General features: G+C 38.3%; 1 protein-coding gene and 1 long non-coding RNA gene across 2 annotated transcripts; one reads left to right on the plus strand and one right to left on the minus strand.

Annotated features, from left to right (window-relative positions):
• The first annotated feature begins 1,172 nt into the window (after window positions 1-1,172).
• LOC146558691 (ankyrin repeat domain-containing protein 9) lies at window positions 1,173-2,687 on the plus strand. Its single transcript, XM_085247414.1, has one exon. It carries the CDS (start codon window positions 1,309-1,311, stop codon window positions 2,236-2,238), a length of 930 nt encoding a protein of 309 aa, XP_085103540.1. The 5' UTR covers window positions 1,173-1,308; the 3' UTR covers window positions 2,239-2,687.
• A 13,549-nt stretch (window positions 2,688-16,236) lies between these two features.
• LOC146558692 (uncharacterized) lies at window positions 16,237-16,655 on the minus strand. Its single transcript, XR_014888643.1, has 2 exons — window positions 16,501-16,655; window positions 16,237-16,419 (listed from the first exon to the last, which is right to left on the minus strand). It is a non-coding gene; the product is annotated as an uncharacterized LOC146558692 (long non-coding RNA).
• Between the last annotated feature and the right edge of the window lie 1,824 nt (window positions 16,656-18,479).

Below are 18,479 nucleotides of genomic sequence, written 5' to 3' on the forward strand. Positions count from 1 at the left end.
GTCTTTTCTTTGCTGTCCCTATGCCTTGTTTGCTAATGTTTGCTTTGCTACTGCAGTTTACAGTTGTGCTGTATATGTCTGTACACCCCCCCCCCCCCCCCAACCCCGTTTTAAATCAATAAAATGTTGATCACAAAAAAAAAAAAGAAACTGCTAGCAAAATTCCAGGGAGCTGGCAAGATGGACTTTTGGCCATTTACAATAGAAATGTGCTTAGAAAGGCTCATTCTATTATTAATTGTGTGAACCATCCACTTCACAGTGAGTTTGAGTTGTTGCCTTCCGGCCGCCGTTTTAGAGTACCTCCAAGGAGGACTAAAAGACTCCAGGTCTCTTTTATCCCTACTGGGTCTTGTCTCCTTAATGGTAAGGGAGCGACCGTGGCTCAGGGGGTTGGGAATCGCAGCTGTAACCGGAAGGTTACAGATGCGATCCCTGGGCTCTCTGTCCTGGTCGTTGTGTCCTTGGGCAAGACACTTTACCCTACTTGCCTACTGGTGTTGGCCAGAGGGGCCGATGGCGCGATATGGCAGCCTCGCTTCTGTCAGTCTGCCACAGGGCAGCTGTGGCTACAACCGTAGCTGCCTCCACCAGTGTGTGAATGTGAGAGTGAATGAATAGTGGTATTGTAAAGCGCTTTGGGTGCCTTGAAAAGCGCTATATAAATCCAATCCATTATTATTATTATTATTATTATTATTATTAAATAATTGTCCTTGAACTTTCTATCATTATTATTGTTGTTATTATTTTATAGTATTGTTCTGTTTATTTTTATCCTGCTGCTAAACTAATTTCCCCTTGTGGGACAATAAAGAAATTGAATTGAATTGAAATTGAATTGAATAAGCTAATATCCATCATGAACAACACCTCCCACCCCCTGCATGAGACTGTACGAGCACTGAGCAGCTCGTTCAGCAGGAGACTTTTTCACCCACAATGCAGGAAGGAGCGCTACCGCAGCTCATTCTTAATTGCGATAGCAGTAGTTGTAGATTAGTAAACGTAGCATCAGCACCAAAATGCACTTGAACATAGATGTCAAAGTAACTTGTCTATCCTTTATCCTTCCAAGGATGCAGCCCAGCCCCCGAGTTTGGACACAGCCCTTATAATCAGCTCACAGCTCAACTGTCAATAAAGTTTGTAAAACCTTTTGACGTTTGTACGTTGTGCGCATGCGCCCTCGCACAGTACTGCAGAGGGCTCGAGCAGCTACAGGAATGTCGTTATTTCAAACACTGACTCAGTAGGTCCCTGGACTCGAGCTTCTGTTGGGGAAATGGTAGTTTTTGCGCTCTGTGAATGAAACCGTGTAAGGTTCTGGGAATTTATATCACTCGGGTTGCCATGGCCTCTTTAACCGTCACTTCGGAGGCTCGGAGCGTCGAGAAGCATCGAAAGTCCTTCTCGCTGCTCTTCTACCGGGCCGTGCGGGACCTAAAGCCGGTCTGGATGTTGGAGGACATGCGGACGATGGAAACTTTTTACTTGGACGAGGACTCTGGCCAGAGGATTTACAGCCCGTCGGAGGCGTTGCTGTACGCTATAGTTCATGACCACCAGGCGTACGCTCAGTACCTCCTCAGCCGATACACGGATGAAGCGCTAGCAAAACCCGGGGAGCGCTTCTGCCCCTGCCCGTCCTCCGCGCCTCACCTCGCTATGGCTGTTCGCTACGACAGACGCTACATTCTCTGCCTCATCTTACAAGAAACCCACCGTATAGCCATTACCCCGTCCTACACGGACCGAGCCGGGTGTTTTCACATCGAGGACGGAAGAACTCCGCTACATCTGGCTTGCGAGCTTCTGCGTCCCGAGGCGGTCATCTTGCTCCTGGGGAGCGGGGCGTCCCCGTACGCCCAAGACCACAACGGCCTGACCCCGCTGGACATTACTTTGGAAAAGCTCAGAGACTCCACGGTGGTCAGAAGTGGGGAGAAAAGGCGGTGTCTGGACAACCTGCTCCTGTTTATGCCAAAAGTTCGCTTCAAAATGAAGGAAGCTCTGGTTGGAGAATCGGAGCGCTGGAGCAAGATGCTAGGCGAGGAGACCTACCTTTACCTGTCGGGAAGGAGCCCGGCGCCGTTGGTTCTCAGCGCCATGCAGACTGTTCTGCAGCAGCTGAGCCCTGCCAGCTTTCCGGACAGCCTACTCGAGCTGCCCATTCCCTCCTCCCTCAAACCACCGGGACTGCCTGTGAGCCAGCGGGACAGGCAGAGGGTGGTGTAGCATCAGTGACACATGCATGCCCTGTTTGGATACTGCTGTTTTAGCATGCTGTGTGTGAGCATTTGAAGATCCTGTATGGCTATTATAGGCCTGAACAGATAAAACACTAACAGTCAGGGAACAAATAGACTAAATTAATGTGATCTAATGATGCAACATAAGCCACGCTGATTCCACCGGAAGGAATAAAAAAGCCATACTGTAGCGTTTCACATTGATTCAGGTGCCATGAATCATTTATGTGTCTATGAAATGTTGTATCTAGTAATGATACAAGTGTATTGTATCAAAAGGACGGACAGACACTAATACTGACCTGTGTTACTGATGAATTTAATTTATTAAAATTATAGTATTTATCAGCAACATAAAGTAGTCATAAGAAAATGATCAGGTGACTTGAAAACATTTTGGATCTCTGTCTTTGAATAAATAAAAATTTAAGTGACTGTCTTCCTGGGCCTTCATTGACAGAACATGTTTGTTGCTAATGGAAATGAAGAAGGGGGTGCATACTGTAAGGAATCTAAGGAGCTTGGAAAGGAAGAAGCTTCTCCAGTTCTGAAGAAACTGAACTGGAGAAGCTTCAAGAGGTGAAACATCGTCAAGAAACTTAAAGAAGTCCAGTTGCTTTTCTTTCCAAGCTCCTTGTTTTACTATAGCCTGGGTGATTGAGAACCTACACAGACAGTAAGTTAAATATAATTATTAGTATAACAATGATTATTAAAATTAAAGATTTTAATATTTAGTAGTATTCGGTTTGAAAAGGTTTTCTGAAACTTCACTTGTTGGTACACAGAAGGTCTGATGCAGTTTGTAGATAAGGAACAAATTCAGCCTACACTAACAAATGAAACATGGGGTTTTTAAAAATTAATTCTTAGTTTTATGTTCAATATACTTAAAATTGTTAATCTTATGGGTGTAATTAATATTTTTAAATTTGATTTAATTAATTCTATACCGTTTTAATGTTAAATAATATTGATATTTCCAATTTATTGAACACATTTAATTAAATCCAAAGAGCCCTTTCCACATCCTTTCTGAGCATGCGCAGAGAATGAAAAAACTGAATGAAAGAACTCTGAATGACCTATTAAATAAAAGTGTAATATCTTTGACACCTAGCGATACAAACGATGATTTTACCAGCACAAACTGACAAACGGAGCACTAACCACCCAGTATACTTGATTTTATTTTTGGGGGCAAGTGGGTCACGTTCACAGAGTGGGCTGTTCCGGTATATAATGGTAAACGTGCTCACAGGAACAGATTTATGAAATGAGTAATAGAAATTTTGGAGCATTTGAAATTTAACTTGTATTATTAATACATTTTAAAAGAAATAGGAGTGTTCTTAAGTTTAGACCATCTCTGTGCTACCCCTTTGCATGTGTCTCACTGTAAACGATTAATTTTTTCTGTTTTTCTTTTTCTCTCAGGTTGCTGGTTGTGGAATTTGGAGCTGCGGAGATTTGAGCTGTGCTCCAAAAGTTCATGTTGAAGGTACCTAATGCTTGCATATTATTTACTTTTTCCTTAATACGCAATTTTACATTTTGAATTCTCTTATTTGGTCTTTTAGGTTATCACCACAGTTCCACTGCTGTCCACATTCATGAGCAGTCTTGACCAGTACTCTGACCAGTTGATGAAGATTCTACGAAAAAAAGGAGGGGAAACAGCGCGGCGGATCACAGCAGCATTGTCTACAATTCACAGGTATTCTGTCTTGTTATAATGTTCTGTAACTAATAGATTAGTTGCAGGTTGATCTCAGGTCTGGTTATTAACCTGTATTTTTAACTTTCTTGGGTCATTTTATGCTTGTTCTCTCCTGCGTTATACTTCTCATCTCGCTTTTGGCTTATATTCTGGACTTGGTCCTGACACAAAGCAGAACTAAGTAACTCATGCCCCTAGAGGCCATAAGTGCCGCTGCTGGCATTGTAGCTTTTTTCTTTTCTTTTTTTTGTTACTCATTAATTGTCCAAAGGAATAATTAGCTACACTGAGAAAAGACAAAGGCAGACAACATTTCACATTTCGCCACAACTCAGTGACACAATAGATTATTTTTTTTCACTCAAACTTGGTATAAATACTGCAAATGTGGTGGTAGCCCGCATACCTCATATTAACGTGACAGTGTGTAGTTTTTGTCATTAATTTTTGGAAATCTCTATCAAAATGTTTTTGATTCCTTTGAACAGCACTCCTATGCAACAACACTTTTCGGGTGGTACACCACGCTAAAGCTGCATTTTCCGCGACCCAATGTATCGCAATCAGTGTAATTGGACTCATAACTTATAATCTTTATGGGAATGAATTGGTAAGCTTCTCATTCTCTAACACAAAATACTACTTGCTTGCAAAAAGCATGTTTAAAATTACTTAGAAACAATTATGAATTGGTTAAACAACAATAAAAATTGACTTAAGTTTTGTGGGGGTCTCTAAAAACTTCAAAAAAGTAATTGCGCTGCATGTGTTGTTTTGTTTAGAGTTCCCGAATCGAAGTGAAGCGTGAATGCATCCTTAAAGCTGTGATTATATACCTGAATGAGAACCCTGAAAATCTCATCAAAGAGTACATGGTAAGTTTATTTTTAAAGGGATATTCCACCCCTCAGTAAAATTTTGACTGTCATAATTCCCAGAGTTTTGTAAGTTGAAAAATGTATTTTCTAAACAAGCCCAGGCATTCTCCTGTTCTGGCAGCAATCAGTTTTCTTTAAATTAGCTTACAACAATAAAGTGCATGGGAAATACTAGGATTTTGTTTCCATTCACTTACATTGTTTTATGCAAAACTAAAGAAAATGACCCTGGTCAGCAGAATATTGATAATATTATTAATGTATACTCCTTCTGCCCTCTGTCCATGTTTCATGTATCTTCTTCTTGGTCTTTATTGGTGATTGTCTTAAATCCACATTTTTCTTTGGTCTGTTCTCCTCAGTCTCATTCAGGGATATGTGTAATTAGGATAGTGTGGACCATTTGAACTAAAATGCAGTGAATAGATAGATGATGCAATGACCAAAATACAACAGATTTAAAATATTTCTGTCCTTTTCAGGATTTCAACGTGATGGAAGCTGAAGAGCTTGAGAGGATGGATTTGGCGTGTTTATAAAATAATCCATGAAGGAGCACAGCCTGATGACTCCCTTGAAGATGTTGGCATCATTATCGAGAGATGCACCGTCTTGCAGGATCTTCACGATGTGGCGAGCGGGTGTGCACTTTTGTTTGGGCTAATTTACTGCCTCAATCTGAGTTACCCAAAGCCACTTCGCATTTGAGTTCTTCCAGAAGGTGCTTATGGGACTGGAAGACAAAAAACTGTCTAACAAAATACAAGTGCTGAAGAACAAACTCTGCCAAAAGGAGACGCAATGACTCTTCTAGATCGAAATGTCTCCCAAAATAAGTGCTCTGTTTCACTGTTTAAAAGTTCATAAATATATATATGTTGATCTTTGTTTGTAAATATTTTGTCATAGCTTTAATATTTAAGAGATTTACTGAATGCCATTTTTCTTTTGATTGTGGAAAAGAAAACATAATTCAGAAACTTGAGTTTTTGGAACTGGGGACAAAATTACGCAGATGGATATATTTCCTTGTTTCACAACATTTTCTTCAGTTTGAGTTGCTGTGGTAATTCTGCAGACTGTAGCCATTGCAGACCTACAACTGTAGATCCTGAAATCATTCTGTCAGGTTTGACATCCTACTCCTCACTACACTGTCACTTAGTTGAAACTGGAAAGTTGTTTCAGATGTTTACATTTTATTTTACACACTTCATTTAATGTTGCATTATGCAGTGTTGTTTCCCTGTTTAAGCTTTGCCTCGTTGAAGGCTTTTGTTCAAGTTGTTAAAGCAACACAATTTTTTTTTTTTTGTATTTACACTTCATATTAGTTCTCGTGTACCAGGTTTCCATTGTAGGTCAAGGATCTTGAGTGTTATAAATGTTAAAGTGTATGTGCAAACAAATGTGAAAAGGTTCTAAGGTTGTCACCTGTACTCAAGTTAAGTACTGGATTTTTGGTCTTAGCATTTAATTAAGAATATTTTGAGATTTGCTATATGCATTTTTTTATTGTAAAATTTATTATATAATAGAAAACTTATAATTCTGAATCAGATTTTTGTAACTGGGGACTAAATCGTTTTTACCTTTGTGTCACTTAAGTATTTTCTGTAATTGCATTATACAGTGATTTTTAAGTTGCTGTGGTAAATCTGCAGATCTGACTATAATCACAAGTTGTATTGAATTTGACATCTTACGGCACACTACAATGTCACTTTGTTGAAACTCGAAAGTTGTTTCCAATGTTTAAATTTTGGTCATGCACTTTAAGCATTTAATATTGCCTTATGCAGTGTTGTTCCCTGTCGAAGCTTTGCCTTGTTAAGGCTCACCGTAAATAAAGTTGTTGATGCAGCACCCTTTTTTTGCATTTACACTTTATGTAAGCTTTGGTGTAAGAGTTTTCTATTGAAGTGCAAGGATCTTGAATGTTATAAATGGTAACGTGTGAGCAAGTGTAAAAAGGTTTTTGAGTTGTCACCTGTACTCTGTAGTTAAGTGTTAGACCTTTGCTGAAGACCTCTGAAAGGTCCAAACACCTAATTACAATGTATAGATGACAACTCAGGAACCTTTCTAGACTTGTTTTGTTGATACCTAAACATTTACCATATAGATGAAACTATTAATTAAATCATAATTAAGCAAATTAATTAGGTCCAAAACTCAATCTAAATGGTGCCATTAAATTCAAATTAATATTGTCAATTGAACCTAAAGCAATACAGTTAATAAAATGAACAAAGTATTTAAATTCTATTTAATGGTGTTAAATAGTAACAATGAAAGGAAAGCTGTTGTTTTTATAGAACAATTTCACTTCTGATATACATCACCATTGAAATTGCAGATAATAACCATATTGATTTATGTTTAATTGACCAGGTTTTGTGGAAAAGATTGCCTTAACTTTGTCAATTAAATCCAACGTTTTATTTCTTAGAGTGTAGAAAACATTTGTATATACAGTGTACACAAGAGTTTGTGTGTATAGACTAACCAATACTAAAACTGAAGATATTTCCTCTATTTGTATTGTATTTTAGCTTAGTGATCCAAGCTCACAAAATTGTTTCCAATTAAGTTTGTTTTGTTTTGGGTTTTTCTTGGTCTGGTTTTCATTTAATATTTCTATTTCATATTTATGATAACCTTGGTTTTGAACCTGCTGAAGGGTTTTCAGGAGGTTTTACCTGCAGGTGGTGGGAAGCAACAAAGTAGAAATACTTTGTTAGCTTTTGAATAACTTTTGATTTTTTCCCCAACAGCTGAATATAAACACCTCCTTTCTGGTCATTACATTTTCAGAATAGGCTTGTTCGTTGGGTTTAACACATTTGAGGGTTTTGCTTTTGTTTTGTTTTTTTCCATCTCTGCATGCCTTCAAACATCAGACTTATTTGAGCCAAAATGGAAAAGCACCCTTCAATTATTATCACGGGAAACACAAGGTCCTTGGGCAGTGAGATACAGTGGCTTGCAAAAGGATTCTGCCCCCTTGAACCTTTCCACATTTTGTCTGACTGAGCTGGAGTTGTTTTGCAAAGAAGAATGGGAAAGGATTTCAGTCTCTAGATGTGCAAAGCTGGTAGAAACATACCCTAAAACACTGGCAGCTGTAATTGCAGCAAAAGGTGGTTCTACAAAGTATTGACTCTTAATAATTATGCACACCCCACTTTTCAGTTATTTTTTGTAAAAAAATGTTTGGAATCGTATGATTTTCGTTCCACTTCTCACGTGTACACCACTTTGTATTGGTTTATCACGTGGAATTCCAATAAAATTGATTCATGTTTGTGGCTGTAATGTGACAAAATGTGGAAAAGTTCAAGACGGCCGAAAACTTTTGCAAGCCACTGTACATAAGCTTGTTGCTGCAAGTCTACTGCAGAGCATGAACAGGTAGAAACAAAGGCTGCTACTTTTTGCAGCTCTGTTTGCTGTAATCAGGTTGTACAGTTGTTTTCATAATCTTGTTTAAAGCCTCAGAAAATCTGAAGATGACCATATAATGCAAAAAAAGCAATTTGCATAATGCATCATTTCCAGCTTTAACTTTGGATCTATCCATTATAAATAAGATTAATGCTTATCCAATTCAAAGCAAACTAGAAAAATTTGCATTTCCTGCAAAAATGCAGTGTGGATGCTTTAAAGCTGAAGCTGTATGCAAAAACTAGCTGAAAAAGCTGAAAAGTTGCAGAAATTGTAAAAACTTTGCAGAAGCAAAGGAACTTTGCTAAAATGGAATAACTTAGCAGAACTGCAATATCTTAGAGGAAACATAATACTTGGCAGAAATACAATAGCATAGCAGAACTTAACAGAAATATTGTAACTTACCAGAAACATGATAACTTCTCAAAAATACAAGAATTTAGGAGAAATAGTATAAGATAACAGAAAGAATATATTTAGCCAAAAACACTTAAGCATTACAGAAACACTATGATTTAGAAAAATAGTACAACAGAGCAGAAATACTGTGATTTACCAGAGACACTGTGATGGACTATGAATATTGTAATTTTAAATCAATACTATGTTTTAGCACAAATACTATAATTTGACAGAAATACTATCATTTGGCAGAAATACTATGTTTCAGCACAAATACTCTGGTTTAGCACAAATAGTATAACATAGCAGAAATACAATTATATAGCAGAAATGCTATATTTAGAAAGAAAAATATAATATAGTAGAAATAGTATGATTTAACAGAAATATTACAATATAGCATAATAACAATGATTTAGAACAAATACTATGATTGAGCAGAATAGTAATAACTTAAGTGAAAATACTGGAAAAGTAAGATGACAAGCTGAAAAAAAAAAACGGAACATGGTTAAGTTCCCTCAAAACTAATTGTTGTTCACCTGTGAAAAAAAATTAAAGAAATAAAAATAAATTTAAAAAACAAGAAGGACCAGCCAACAGATACACACGAAATCAAGTATGTATACACAAATGCACAGAGAGAGAGACACAAGGAGGGTCTATGCCAGTCAACCAGTCTGAATATATTATATTTTTTTCCAACAATGAGATGCTGCCCTAAAGAGGGTCTCTCTCTCTCTCTCTCTCTCTCTCTCTCTCTCTCTCTCTCTCATGCACACACACACACACAGGGAGAGAGAAGCATGTTTTCAGTCAAGCAGCCTGGGAGCTGCTGAATTTGAATCCACAGAGGCTGTGTACTTTTTCCCGCCAAAACAGGTGCACATACGCAGCACAGAGACAGGATTTTTGTAGTCTATTTCTCGTAGTGAGGATTCCCCTCAAACAAATGACCATAATTTCCTAACTGTATTGGCCAGAACGGTCATTCTTACACCATTTTGTTCAGAAGAGATGGGGGAATCTTAAAGTGTTGACAATTTATCATTAAAATATTAATTATTAAAGATATTTGACTTCTAATGCACCATAACAGAGTAGAGCAAAGCAAAAACTGCCTTGACTTGCCCTCAAACAACGCTTTCTAACTCTAAATCTACTTGGAGTATCAGTATCATTCTTTCACCGTAAGAGACAGCAGGCTTTGGTGAACAATCATGGAAATTTCCAGGTCTCTGTGGAAATCCAACAAAAAGTTATGACGAGAGAAAAAAGTGGTTCATTTCCAGAGTTTGAAATCTGAAGAAATCTGAGCGAAGGACAAATTTCCTACCCTCAAACAAGTCCAACTCATTTCAGAACGGTAATAGGTGAGTAAATAATTCTTGAATTGTGAGCGTCAGGAGTGTCTGAAGATATACTGGGACAAGCCTTATGTCTTAACTTTGCTAAGAGTTAAGGAGATATGACGATTCGAATATGCCTCTTATTACAGAAATCAAGCGGTGATTTTGAACAAACTCTCCATTGACTTTCTATGGAGAGTTTTGCAACTTTGTGTTGGTCTGAGGAGATTTGCCAGAATTCTATAAATCCCACAACAATGATAGTGACATTTTCAGAAAGCCAGCAAAAATACCTACGTTTTGATGTATAATTTATGGAAGTTGAGTGAAAATTGAGCAAGTAGCAAGAAGTTGTTCGGACATGAAGAGAAGACTGCAAAACCTTCAGTGGCACACTGGAAGCCAAGTGCAAAGCAACCATAACAACACATGTATTTTGTGAAAAATCACAATTTTGCAACTGAAAACTTTAAGAGGCATAAAAGTAAAACGGTAAAAGATTTGAAAAAGCTGATTTATACCTGAATAGCCCAATAATTTGAGAACATTTTAAAGTTTGAATGGTTGTTCTAGGTGAAAATATGAGGAAGTAGTTAAGTTTCAAAAACAAGCAAATTTTAGCAGAATTGCAGAAGTTTCCCATTCATTTCAATGGGACAAATTAAGCTTAATATTTTAAAAAGTATAATAGTGAAAAATACCAAAAGACTAGAGATGGCACGATACCACTTTTTTATGTCCGATACCGATACCGATATCATAAATTTGGATATCTGCCGATACCGATATGAATCCGATATAGTGTTTTTTAATCAACAAAACTGTTTTTTAAATATCTTGCTGCATTTTGTATAAGTTCATACTCAAGTTTAAAACAACAACTACACTAAAGCTATTCTGTTATACCTGTATGCAAAAAAAAATATTTCATAGTTCAGCAATACTGATCAATCTAATAAACTTAACCCTACACCATCCTCCCTATTCTGGTATTTTAAAGAGTACTTAGCATAAATATTAAGCAACCTAACTAATAGGGTTCCAACTCCCAGCAACAACAAAAATAAATAAATAAAAAATAGGGAACCACCCCTCACGCTCCACCTCTTGATGCTTAATCGACGTAATCAACCTTAATTTGATGCAGTGTGAAAAAAAATGCACAGAAATCAATTATTTTTCAAGAAATATTAAATAGATTCAACATCTTTCTTCAACAAAATTGCAGACTGCACAGATGGTACCTTCCCAAAGGAAAAAGTACTATAGCTTACTAGGGTATATATATTAGACTTAATAGTCACTATATACAGTAATTGACTTCTATTCATTTTACATCAAATTGAAACTTTGGGTGTCAGATAATTATTTATTAAAAGCTAGACATTTTAAATGAGAATAAGAAAGAAAAGTATGTCTTTGTGCCCCCTTTTCCCTGTTAATGCCCTATCGGCCCCCCTGGCTAAACTTTGCTAGATCCGCCCCTGCACAGTTACCAGCGTCAGCTACGTAGAAAAAGATCCTGGTGTAGAAAGTAATATTAAATACATTCTAACAACAGCTGATCAAGCTTAAACGTGCTGCTGTTGTTCAGCCCCTGGTTTCCTCTTTCTGGTGCAAAGTGGGCCAAAAGCAAACAAGAGACACGGACTCGCGACAGAAAAGCCGATCAGCTGATCGTTAAGCAGTTTCATGATTGAAGTAGCAGCAGGAGAGGCAGTCGCTTGTTAAGCTTAACGCAGGAATGCTTTACAAACATTCAGAGATGGACTTACACACTTGCTGTACTTCTCTCGGGATAACTTTGTCGGAGATGAAATGCCGGGTTGCTAGCGAAGCTCCAAATGCTAACCAGACCACCGACAGGTCCCGCATGCCACAGCCTCTCTATCACGTGATGCATACTGCTCCGACGTGCTAACGTTCTGAGGTGAGTTACGGCGTGTTGCAAGTTTTGTGAGGTGCTTTCGTGATATTTAATGGATCGGATTACTTTTTTTTTTTTCTCCGATATCCGATCCAGTAATTTAGGTCAGTATCGGACCGATACCGATACGTAATATCGGATCGGTCCATCTCTACAAAAGACATAGCACACATTAGCAGAATTAACAGAATAGTTTAAAATTTGAACGGTGAAAATCGGCTGAAAATTGTGGAAGTAGTTAAGTGCCAAAAAGTGTACGGAAGTCCCAAGAGGAACTCAATAGTGTGGATGCTTAAAGCATCCACACAATGATAGAAACCAAAGGAGTGCAGGCATAGTGATCAGATTGATAGCAGCAGCAAAGTGAAAGGTGTATTTTACTATAACTGCTGCCAAAAACAGCCAGGGGGTCGAGAGGTGATGGTTATTCTTTTTAATTGATTATTGCCATTTTAGTCACTACTCAACTGCAGCGCTCGCCTGCCGTCTGCTGGCCAAGGAGCAGTCACAGCAAGCTGGAAATTAGCACTCCCAGCAATATATTACACCCTCCCTTCTTCAAAAGAAACACAGACCAGAGCCCTGATATCCACAAGCAACACAGCAAGTCTTTCAGGTGGCTTCAACGTTCTGCCTTACTTGGTGGTGTATGGCACTGAAACTTGAACATTTTTGAAACAGACCTGTTACTTTAGGTTTAATAACTCAGTAAATATCAGGGAACATACAAACTGTTTGTGTACAGTCTGTTGCACTGTGTGTTGCTAGCTAAAGATTCACCTGCTGTATTTCCCAGGGAGATCCACAAAGACGTAAGCGAGACAGGAGAGGAAAAAGAGATATATTTAAAAGATATATTTAATAGTAAGGACTGCTCAGTGACACTTGATAAACTGTAGATTTAAAGATTACATGTAAAGTCATTATTAAGGGGTGGCTGTAACTCAGGAGGTAGAGCAGGTCATCTGGTTATCTACTCATGTGCATGCCAAATATCCTTGGGCAAGATACTACTCAAGATAGAAAGCTTAGAAAAAGTGCTTGCATCAATGGGTGAACAAGGTAATTTGTATCAAGCACTCTGAGTGCTCAGGTGCTGAAGAAGTCTATTTACCATTTTGAATTACATCTGTAAACAGTCTTTAAATGAATTATATATTTTCATATTGTGGCGTTTCCTGCAAAACAAAGTATACTAATTTTGTGTTATTGAAATGTTGCATGAAAATGCTCTGTAGTTTTGTACAGGATAAACGGGTTAGCTGGCAGTACTGTGGTGAAATCACAGTAAGACACTGTGTGGGTGGGACTGGTGCTAATTGGCTGCGGAGAAAGAAGACCCAATTTGAGGTCTAATTGATCTGTGACAAGTAGCAGGGCAGACCTGCAACAGGTCACTAGTCTGTCACTTTAACTCATAAACATCAATAATTAATTACTTAAACTCAAATTGCTATTTTTTCATGAATTTGTTTAAATATTATGTGTGAAACCAGATAAATAGTAAGGTTCATGGACACCACATGCAGTCAGACGAAGAAGTCTATTCTAGTCAAGCAACTTTGACTACAAGCCTCATGCAGCCTTTCACACAGCACTCTTACTCTATGCTTTTAAGCACTTCATTTTACATTAATGCACACGCACTCGCTCTGATGGATGAGTCACGGGCACCTAGGGGTTCAGTGTCTTGCCAAGGATATTTCAACATGCAGACTGGAGGATCCAGGGATCCAACCACCAATTTTGTCATTAGTAGACAACGCGGTCTATCTCCTTAGCTGCTTAGTCTGGCACCCCCTACCTTACAGACCCAATACATGTCCTCAGTGTGTAGGGGTCATGATACATTTAGGTCTGAGAATATGTTAAATGATAATGTAGTAAAATATTTTTATTGACCTTATCCAGCCAACTTACACATACAGTATGTGTTGCCAACTTGTTACATGGTTGGTCTATGAAATTACAGTTGCCAATTCTCATTTTTTGTCACACATCTGTGAGGGTGGATCCTCAACAGGTGACACAATAGTGGTTGCTGTTTAATTTACTGAGCTAACTAATGACATCAGATTTTATTTGAGTGTATTAGGATGGAGTGAAGGTGAAATTTCAGAAAATGTAATGCAACTTTACATAGAAAAAGAAAACAGAGCTATTTTATTCTTGTGAAAAACAAAGAGGAAGTATTGATTTGCTACCTTTTGAATACATATGCACACTTTCTTACATGTACAAGTGTTATTTCATCTTGTTATTCTGATGCTTTCTTTACTGCCGTCCTGAGCATCCTTTATTAAAACAACAACAAAAACTCTTTCTTCTTTGTTTGCCTCAGTTATGCAGCACACAGATCATTGCTGTCATCCATGAAATTAAGCAGGTAAATACAACTGGCTTACTACCTGGAGTGCACCTACATACATGATGTGTAACGCAAGCTCACATGCAGGCAAAGCATTGCAGAAGTAGGGCACATGCTTCTTGTGCACTAATAGAATTGTATTACATGAATATAGCTCAAGGTTAAGTTAGCATTACACAAAAACACCTTATAGAAACATTGCCAGGAGTTACTTTTTTACTGTTTTTGAGTGGCTAGACTGATGAATGCGTACACAGTTCCCCTGTAAGCCAAATACTTACTTAATGGCAAATACATTTTACGATGATGGCAATTTAGGGTTGTTCTTATTTTAAACCAGTGGAGGTGGTGCAATCCTAATTTATCTTATTTTATCCATCCATCTTCTTCCATTTATCCGGGGCCAGGTCACGAGCCAGCCAGGCACTTAACTTATTTTAACAAAAATAAATACATTTATTGTAAGCTTAGTCTTTTTATCCTTCCAGGGAAATAAAACCCCTAATACAATGCTCTAAAGGTAAAATCAGATTTACAACACTAAAACATTTTTTGACAAGAAACCACATTATTTCGTTTATGTACACATTTCTAAAATAACTGGTCATATTTTATGTATTGTCACTTAGTGTGGTAGCTAGAACATAAATAAGATGGTTTTGCAACATTTGGAAGGCATAGCCTTCTAGTTCAACTCTTTGAACCTGTTTTTCAGTGAAGTGGTAAGAAATCAAACAAGTCCCAAAACGTTGATTCTGCTCGTCGCTCATCCAAGTGATGAGTGACTGCAGGTTTCCCCAACCACTTAAAGAGTACATTTGCACAATGACTAAAACTAGCACCACTGGCGAACAATAGGAGGTTGGTTTCTTGCATATTGTCGTGACCATTGATCAACAACCACTAATCAAAGACCACTGATCAATGGCCACGAGTACCATGAGTTGAGGAATGGCTGCAATCACAGCATTGTAAGATGGTGAAAGATGTACCCTTAGCCCCCCTCCTCGATTCAGAGAAAGTTTTTCCCTTTTCACGTAAATAGCCTCCTTCACTCCCCGCTCAAACCAGTGTTCCTCCCTGTCCAGGATGTGTACATCCTTATCACTGAAAGAATGTCCACTGGCCTGTAGGTGTAAATAGACTGCAGAGTACAGAAAATTATCGTTCTGATCTGATATCTTATCAGAGGCAGCAGATGAACCATCCAAGCTAAAGAAGAAACAGTAACGGATGGTTTAAAATTCAATGTTCTTTATACAGGCACATGTTGTACATAGTATGTGCTTTATATTTTACTGTGATTTACTGTGATATTTGTTACCTGATGTTCTGAGCAGGAATGGAGAAACGGAATAAAGGGAGATGTGTTCACTGTCGTCTCATGAAGTGTGTAAGTCTTTATTAATATTTACTTGCTTGGTTATTTTAGGAGTATTTTTTTCTAAACATGGAAAAAAAAAGGGAAGAAACTGATTTAAATTTCACATTTCCTGCTACAGATGATCACTGTGACCTCAGAGGCCAACTGGTCTGCAAAGCTGGAACTGGAGTCAGGGAGAGAGGAGTCATCATCCAGCTGCAAAGAAAACATCCAGGTAAAGTGATTTGGATCAGTGGATGAACCCGTCTCCACTTTCAGAGGAGATACTCTAAGAATGAGACTGTCTGAGCCATTTTAGCCTTAAATTATAGTACAGGAACATTTTTAAAGGACAAAATTAACATCCAACTTTGACAATAATAATAATAATAATAATAATAATTAAGCCCTGAAGACTGTTGATGGGCTGCTTCTGTTCGTAACCACTGCCTGTTTTTGACTAAAGGTTTGGATTTTTGACTTTGAATCTGTCGGGGCGTGTGGGAGAAAAGGGCCCAGGCGCAGAATGCAGACAGTGCGGTTTATTTACATTGCTCACAAATGACAGTTCCAATATGAAAAAACAGTAGTGCACAAAGTCCCCGTTAGCGTTCTCCTCCTTACTCCCGGTGACCGTGCAGTTCGGTTTCCAAAGTGATTATCCAAACTGAGCTTCTCTTCTCCCGACCATCCACTCCGTCCTCCAGCTCCTAGGAAAAGCGAGCGACAAACACAGGTGAGAAAGCTCCCTAGTCAGCTAAATGCCCTTAACACAGAGCATCCAGTACTACCAGGCTTAGAGTACAATCCAGCGTCGACTGCCGTCTGGACACACCCTTAAATACCTCAGCTTCAACTGTAGGATAATTAGCGTCAACTGGACGGACGATTAGGCACAGGTGTGTCGGCTGCCGAGCGGAGGTGCTTCCGGGTCAGAGGCCATTACGCGCTCAGTCTCCCGGAAGTGTGGACTTTCAAAATATAGCCGCCAGCGGAGGACGAAGAGAAAGCGGAGAGAAAAAAAAACCACACAAACCACACAAAAAGCAGGTCGTCCAGGGAGGACCGTCCGACCGTGACAGCATCTGCGTGTCCTCCGTTTGTGTCCTCGTCCTCACATGTGACAGATTCATTTTAATAACACAGCTTTCCCACAGTGAGTTGCAACAGTATTTATTCACAGCATATTTGAGAAAGATTCAGATTAAAACAGTGATATTAAAGTCAGAATTATACTGACAGTGTGCCACTGTGAATGATTATCTTTCATGAGGTAAATTTTAAAGTTCAATGTTTCAAAGCAGGAGCTATTAGGACTGCAACAATATGAAATTTTCACTTATTTACAAAGTCTAATTTTTCAAATTATGTGAGAAAATTGGAAGAAAAACATGCAGTTAATAATTCTGTTAGTCAAATTCTGGTATAACTTTTAGTGCTTTTTGGATATTAATTATACCCAAATAGACATGGTGACCTTAGCATACTGAGCAACTGACAATCTCCTCAATCACGATGTCATAAGTCACTGGACACTGTGAACATCCACGGTCACCACTTCATGCATAATAGACCTTCCATGTGTATGGACATGTACAGGTATATATGTATGTATATGTATACATATGTATATTTAGTGTGTACGTGTGTGTGTACATGTCTATAAATAGGAATAGTAGTGGTACAATAGCTATATCAAGCTATATAGTTTATGTCTTCCATATTTCCAACCATATCCATAATCACATACTGTGTATGCTACCACTGTATATAGTGTATTATCTTACCTTTTTTCATTGATTGTACTTTATTTGTATTTTTGTATTTCCTTCTGATATCTGTGAGCTGAGGTGACACAAAAATTTCCCCATTGTGGGATCAATAAAGTCTTATCTCATCTCATCTCACCTTATCTAACATACATTATTGGCCCAAGCTGTGAGCCTGATCCTTTGCTGTGAGAGAACGACAAGTTGTTTCTTTGTTTTTCTTTTGGAATGGGGGGGGGGGGGTTGTCAGTTTATAAGAAATGACCTCACAATGTTATTTTTTTCTATTTTGCTTTTTGCCTGTTTCCTTTTCTTTTATAATTGAAACTGTGATCCGAGCTACAGGGCTCTGTCCTGGGATCCTTGAATAAAAGGTAGTGTACACTGTGGGCAGGTATCCAGTCTGTCAGAGTCGTATTCAATATTTGGTTCAGAAATATGAATGAAAACAAAAATCCAACTAGGATTCTAGCAAATTGAAACTCTGTCTTTGACTGTATTGTCCAACTGATCAATCAAACCTTCAGCAGGTAAACCTTATTCATGACATAACAAGGTAAAAAAAAATTAAACAGTAACAGTCTACCGGTAAATGAATTATATGAATGTGCAAAGAGTCATTCAGGATTGTAAAACGTAAACTACAGACCCCCAGAGTCTTCATCATTAAACCTCTGGTTGCTTCATTTTTCTATTTTATATCAGACACTTCAAAGGTAAAGTTGCATCCTGTCATGGTTAGGCAAAGTGCTTTGTGTGTGTGTGTGTGTCATAAACAGCTATGAAAGGCCTTTTCTTAAAGACCAAAGTGGAGTTTGAATTCGAGTTACAGCAGACTGTCGCCACTTTGAAACAGGAATCGAACGCACCGTCCACCCTAGTCCACAGCAACCACCAAAGCAACCACCTGGCATGACCTATAAACATATGCTTTTTTCATAACTATCAAAATATGAAATGATTTGCAAACAGTGAAAGTGTTACAGCTGCAGAGAGCTATG

This window comes from Mchenga conophoros, linkage group LG15 (genome assembly GCF_057382185.1).
Source record: "Mchenga conophoros isolate Kocher_MC1m ecotype Shallow Benthic linkage group LG15, M_conophoros_male_GT1.1, whole genome shotgun sequence".
Taxonomy (NCBI): domain Eukaryota; kingdom Metazoa; phylum Chordata; class Actinopteri; order Cichliformes; family Cichlidae; genus Mchenga; species Mchenga conophoros.

Bases quoted from the DNA above. Each gene is read 5' to 3' on its own strand.
- LOC146558691 (XM_085247414.1), top strand. From the start codon at position 1,309: ATGAAACCGTGTAAGGTTCTGGGAATTTATATCACTCGGGTTGCCATG.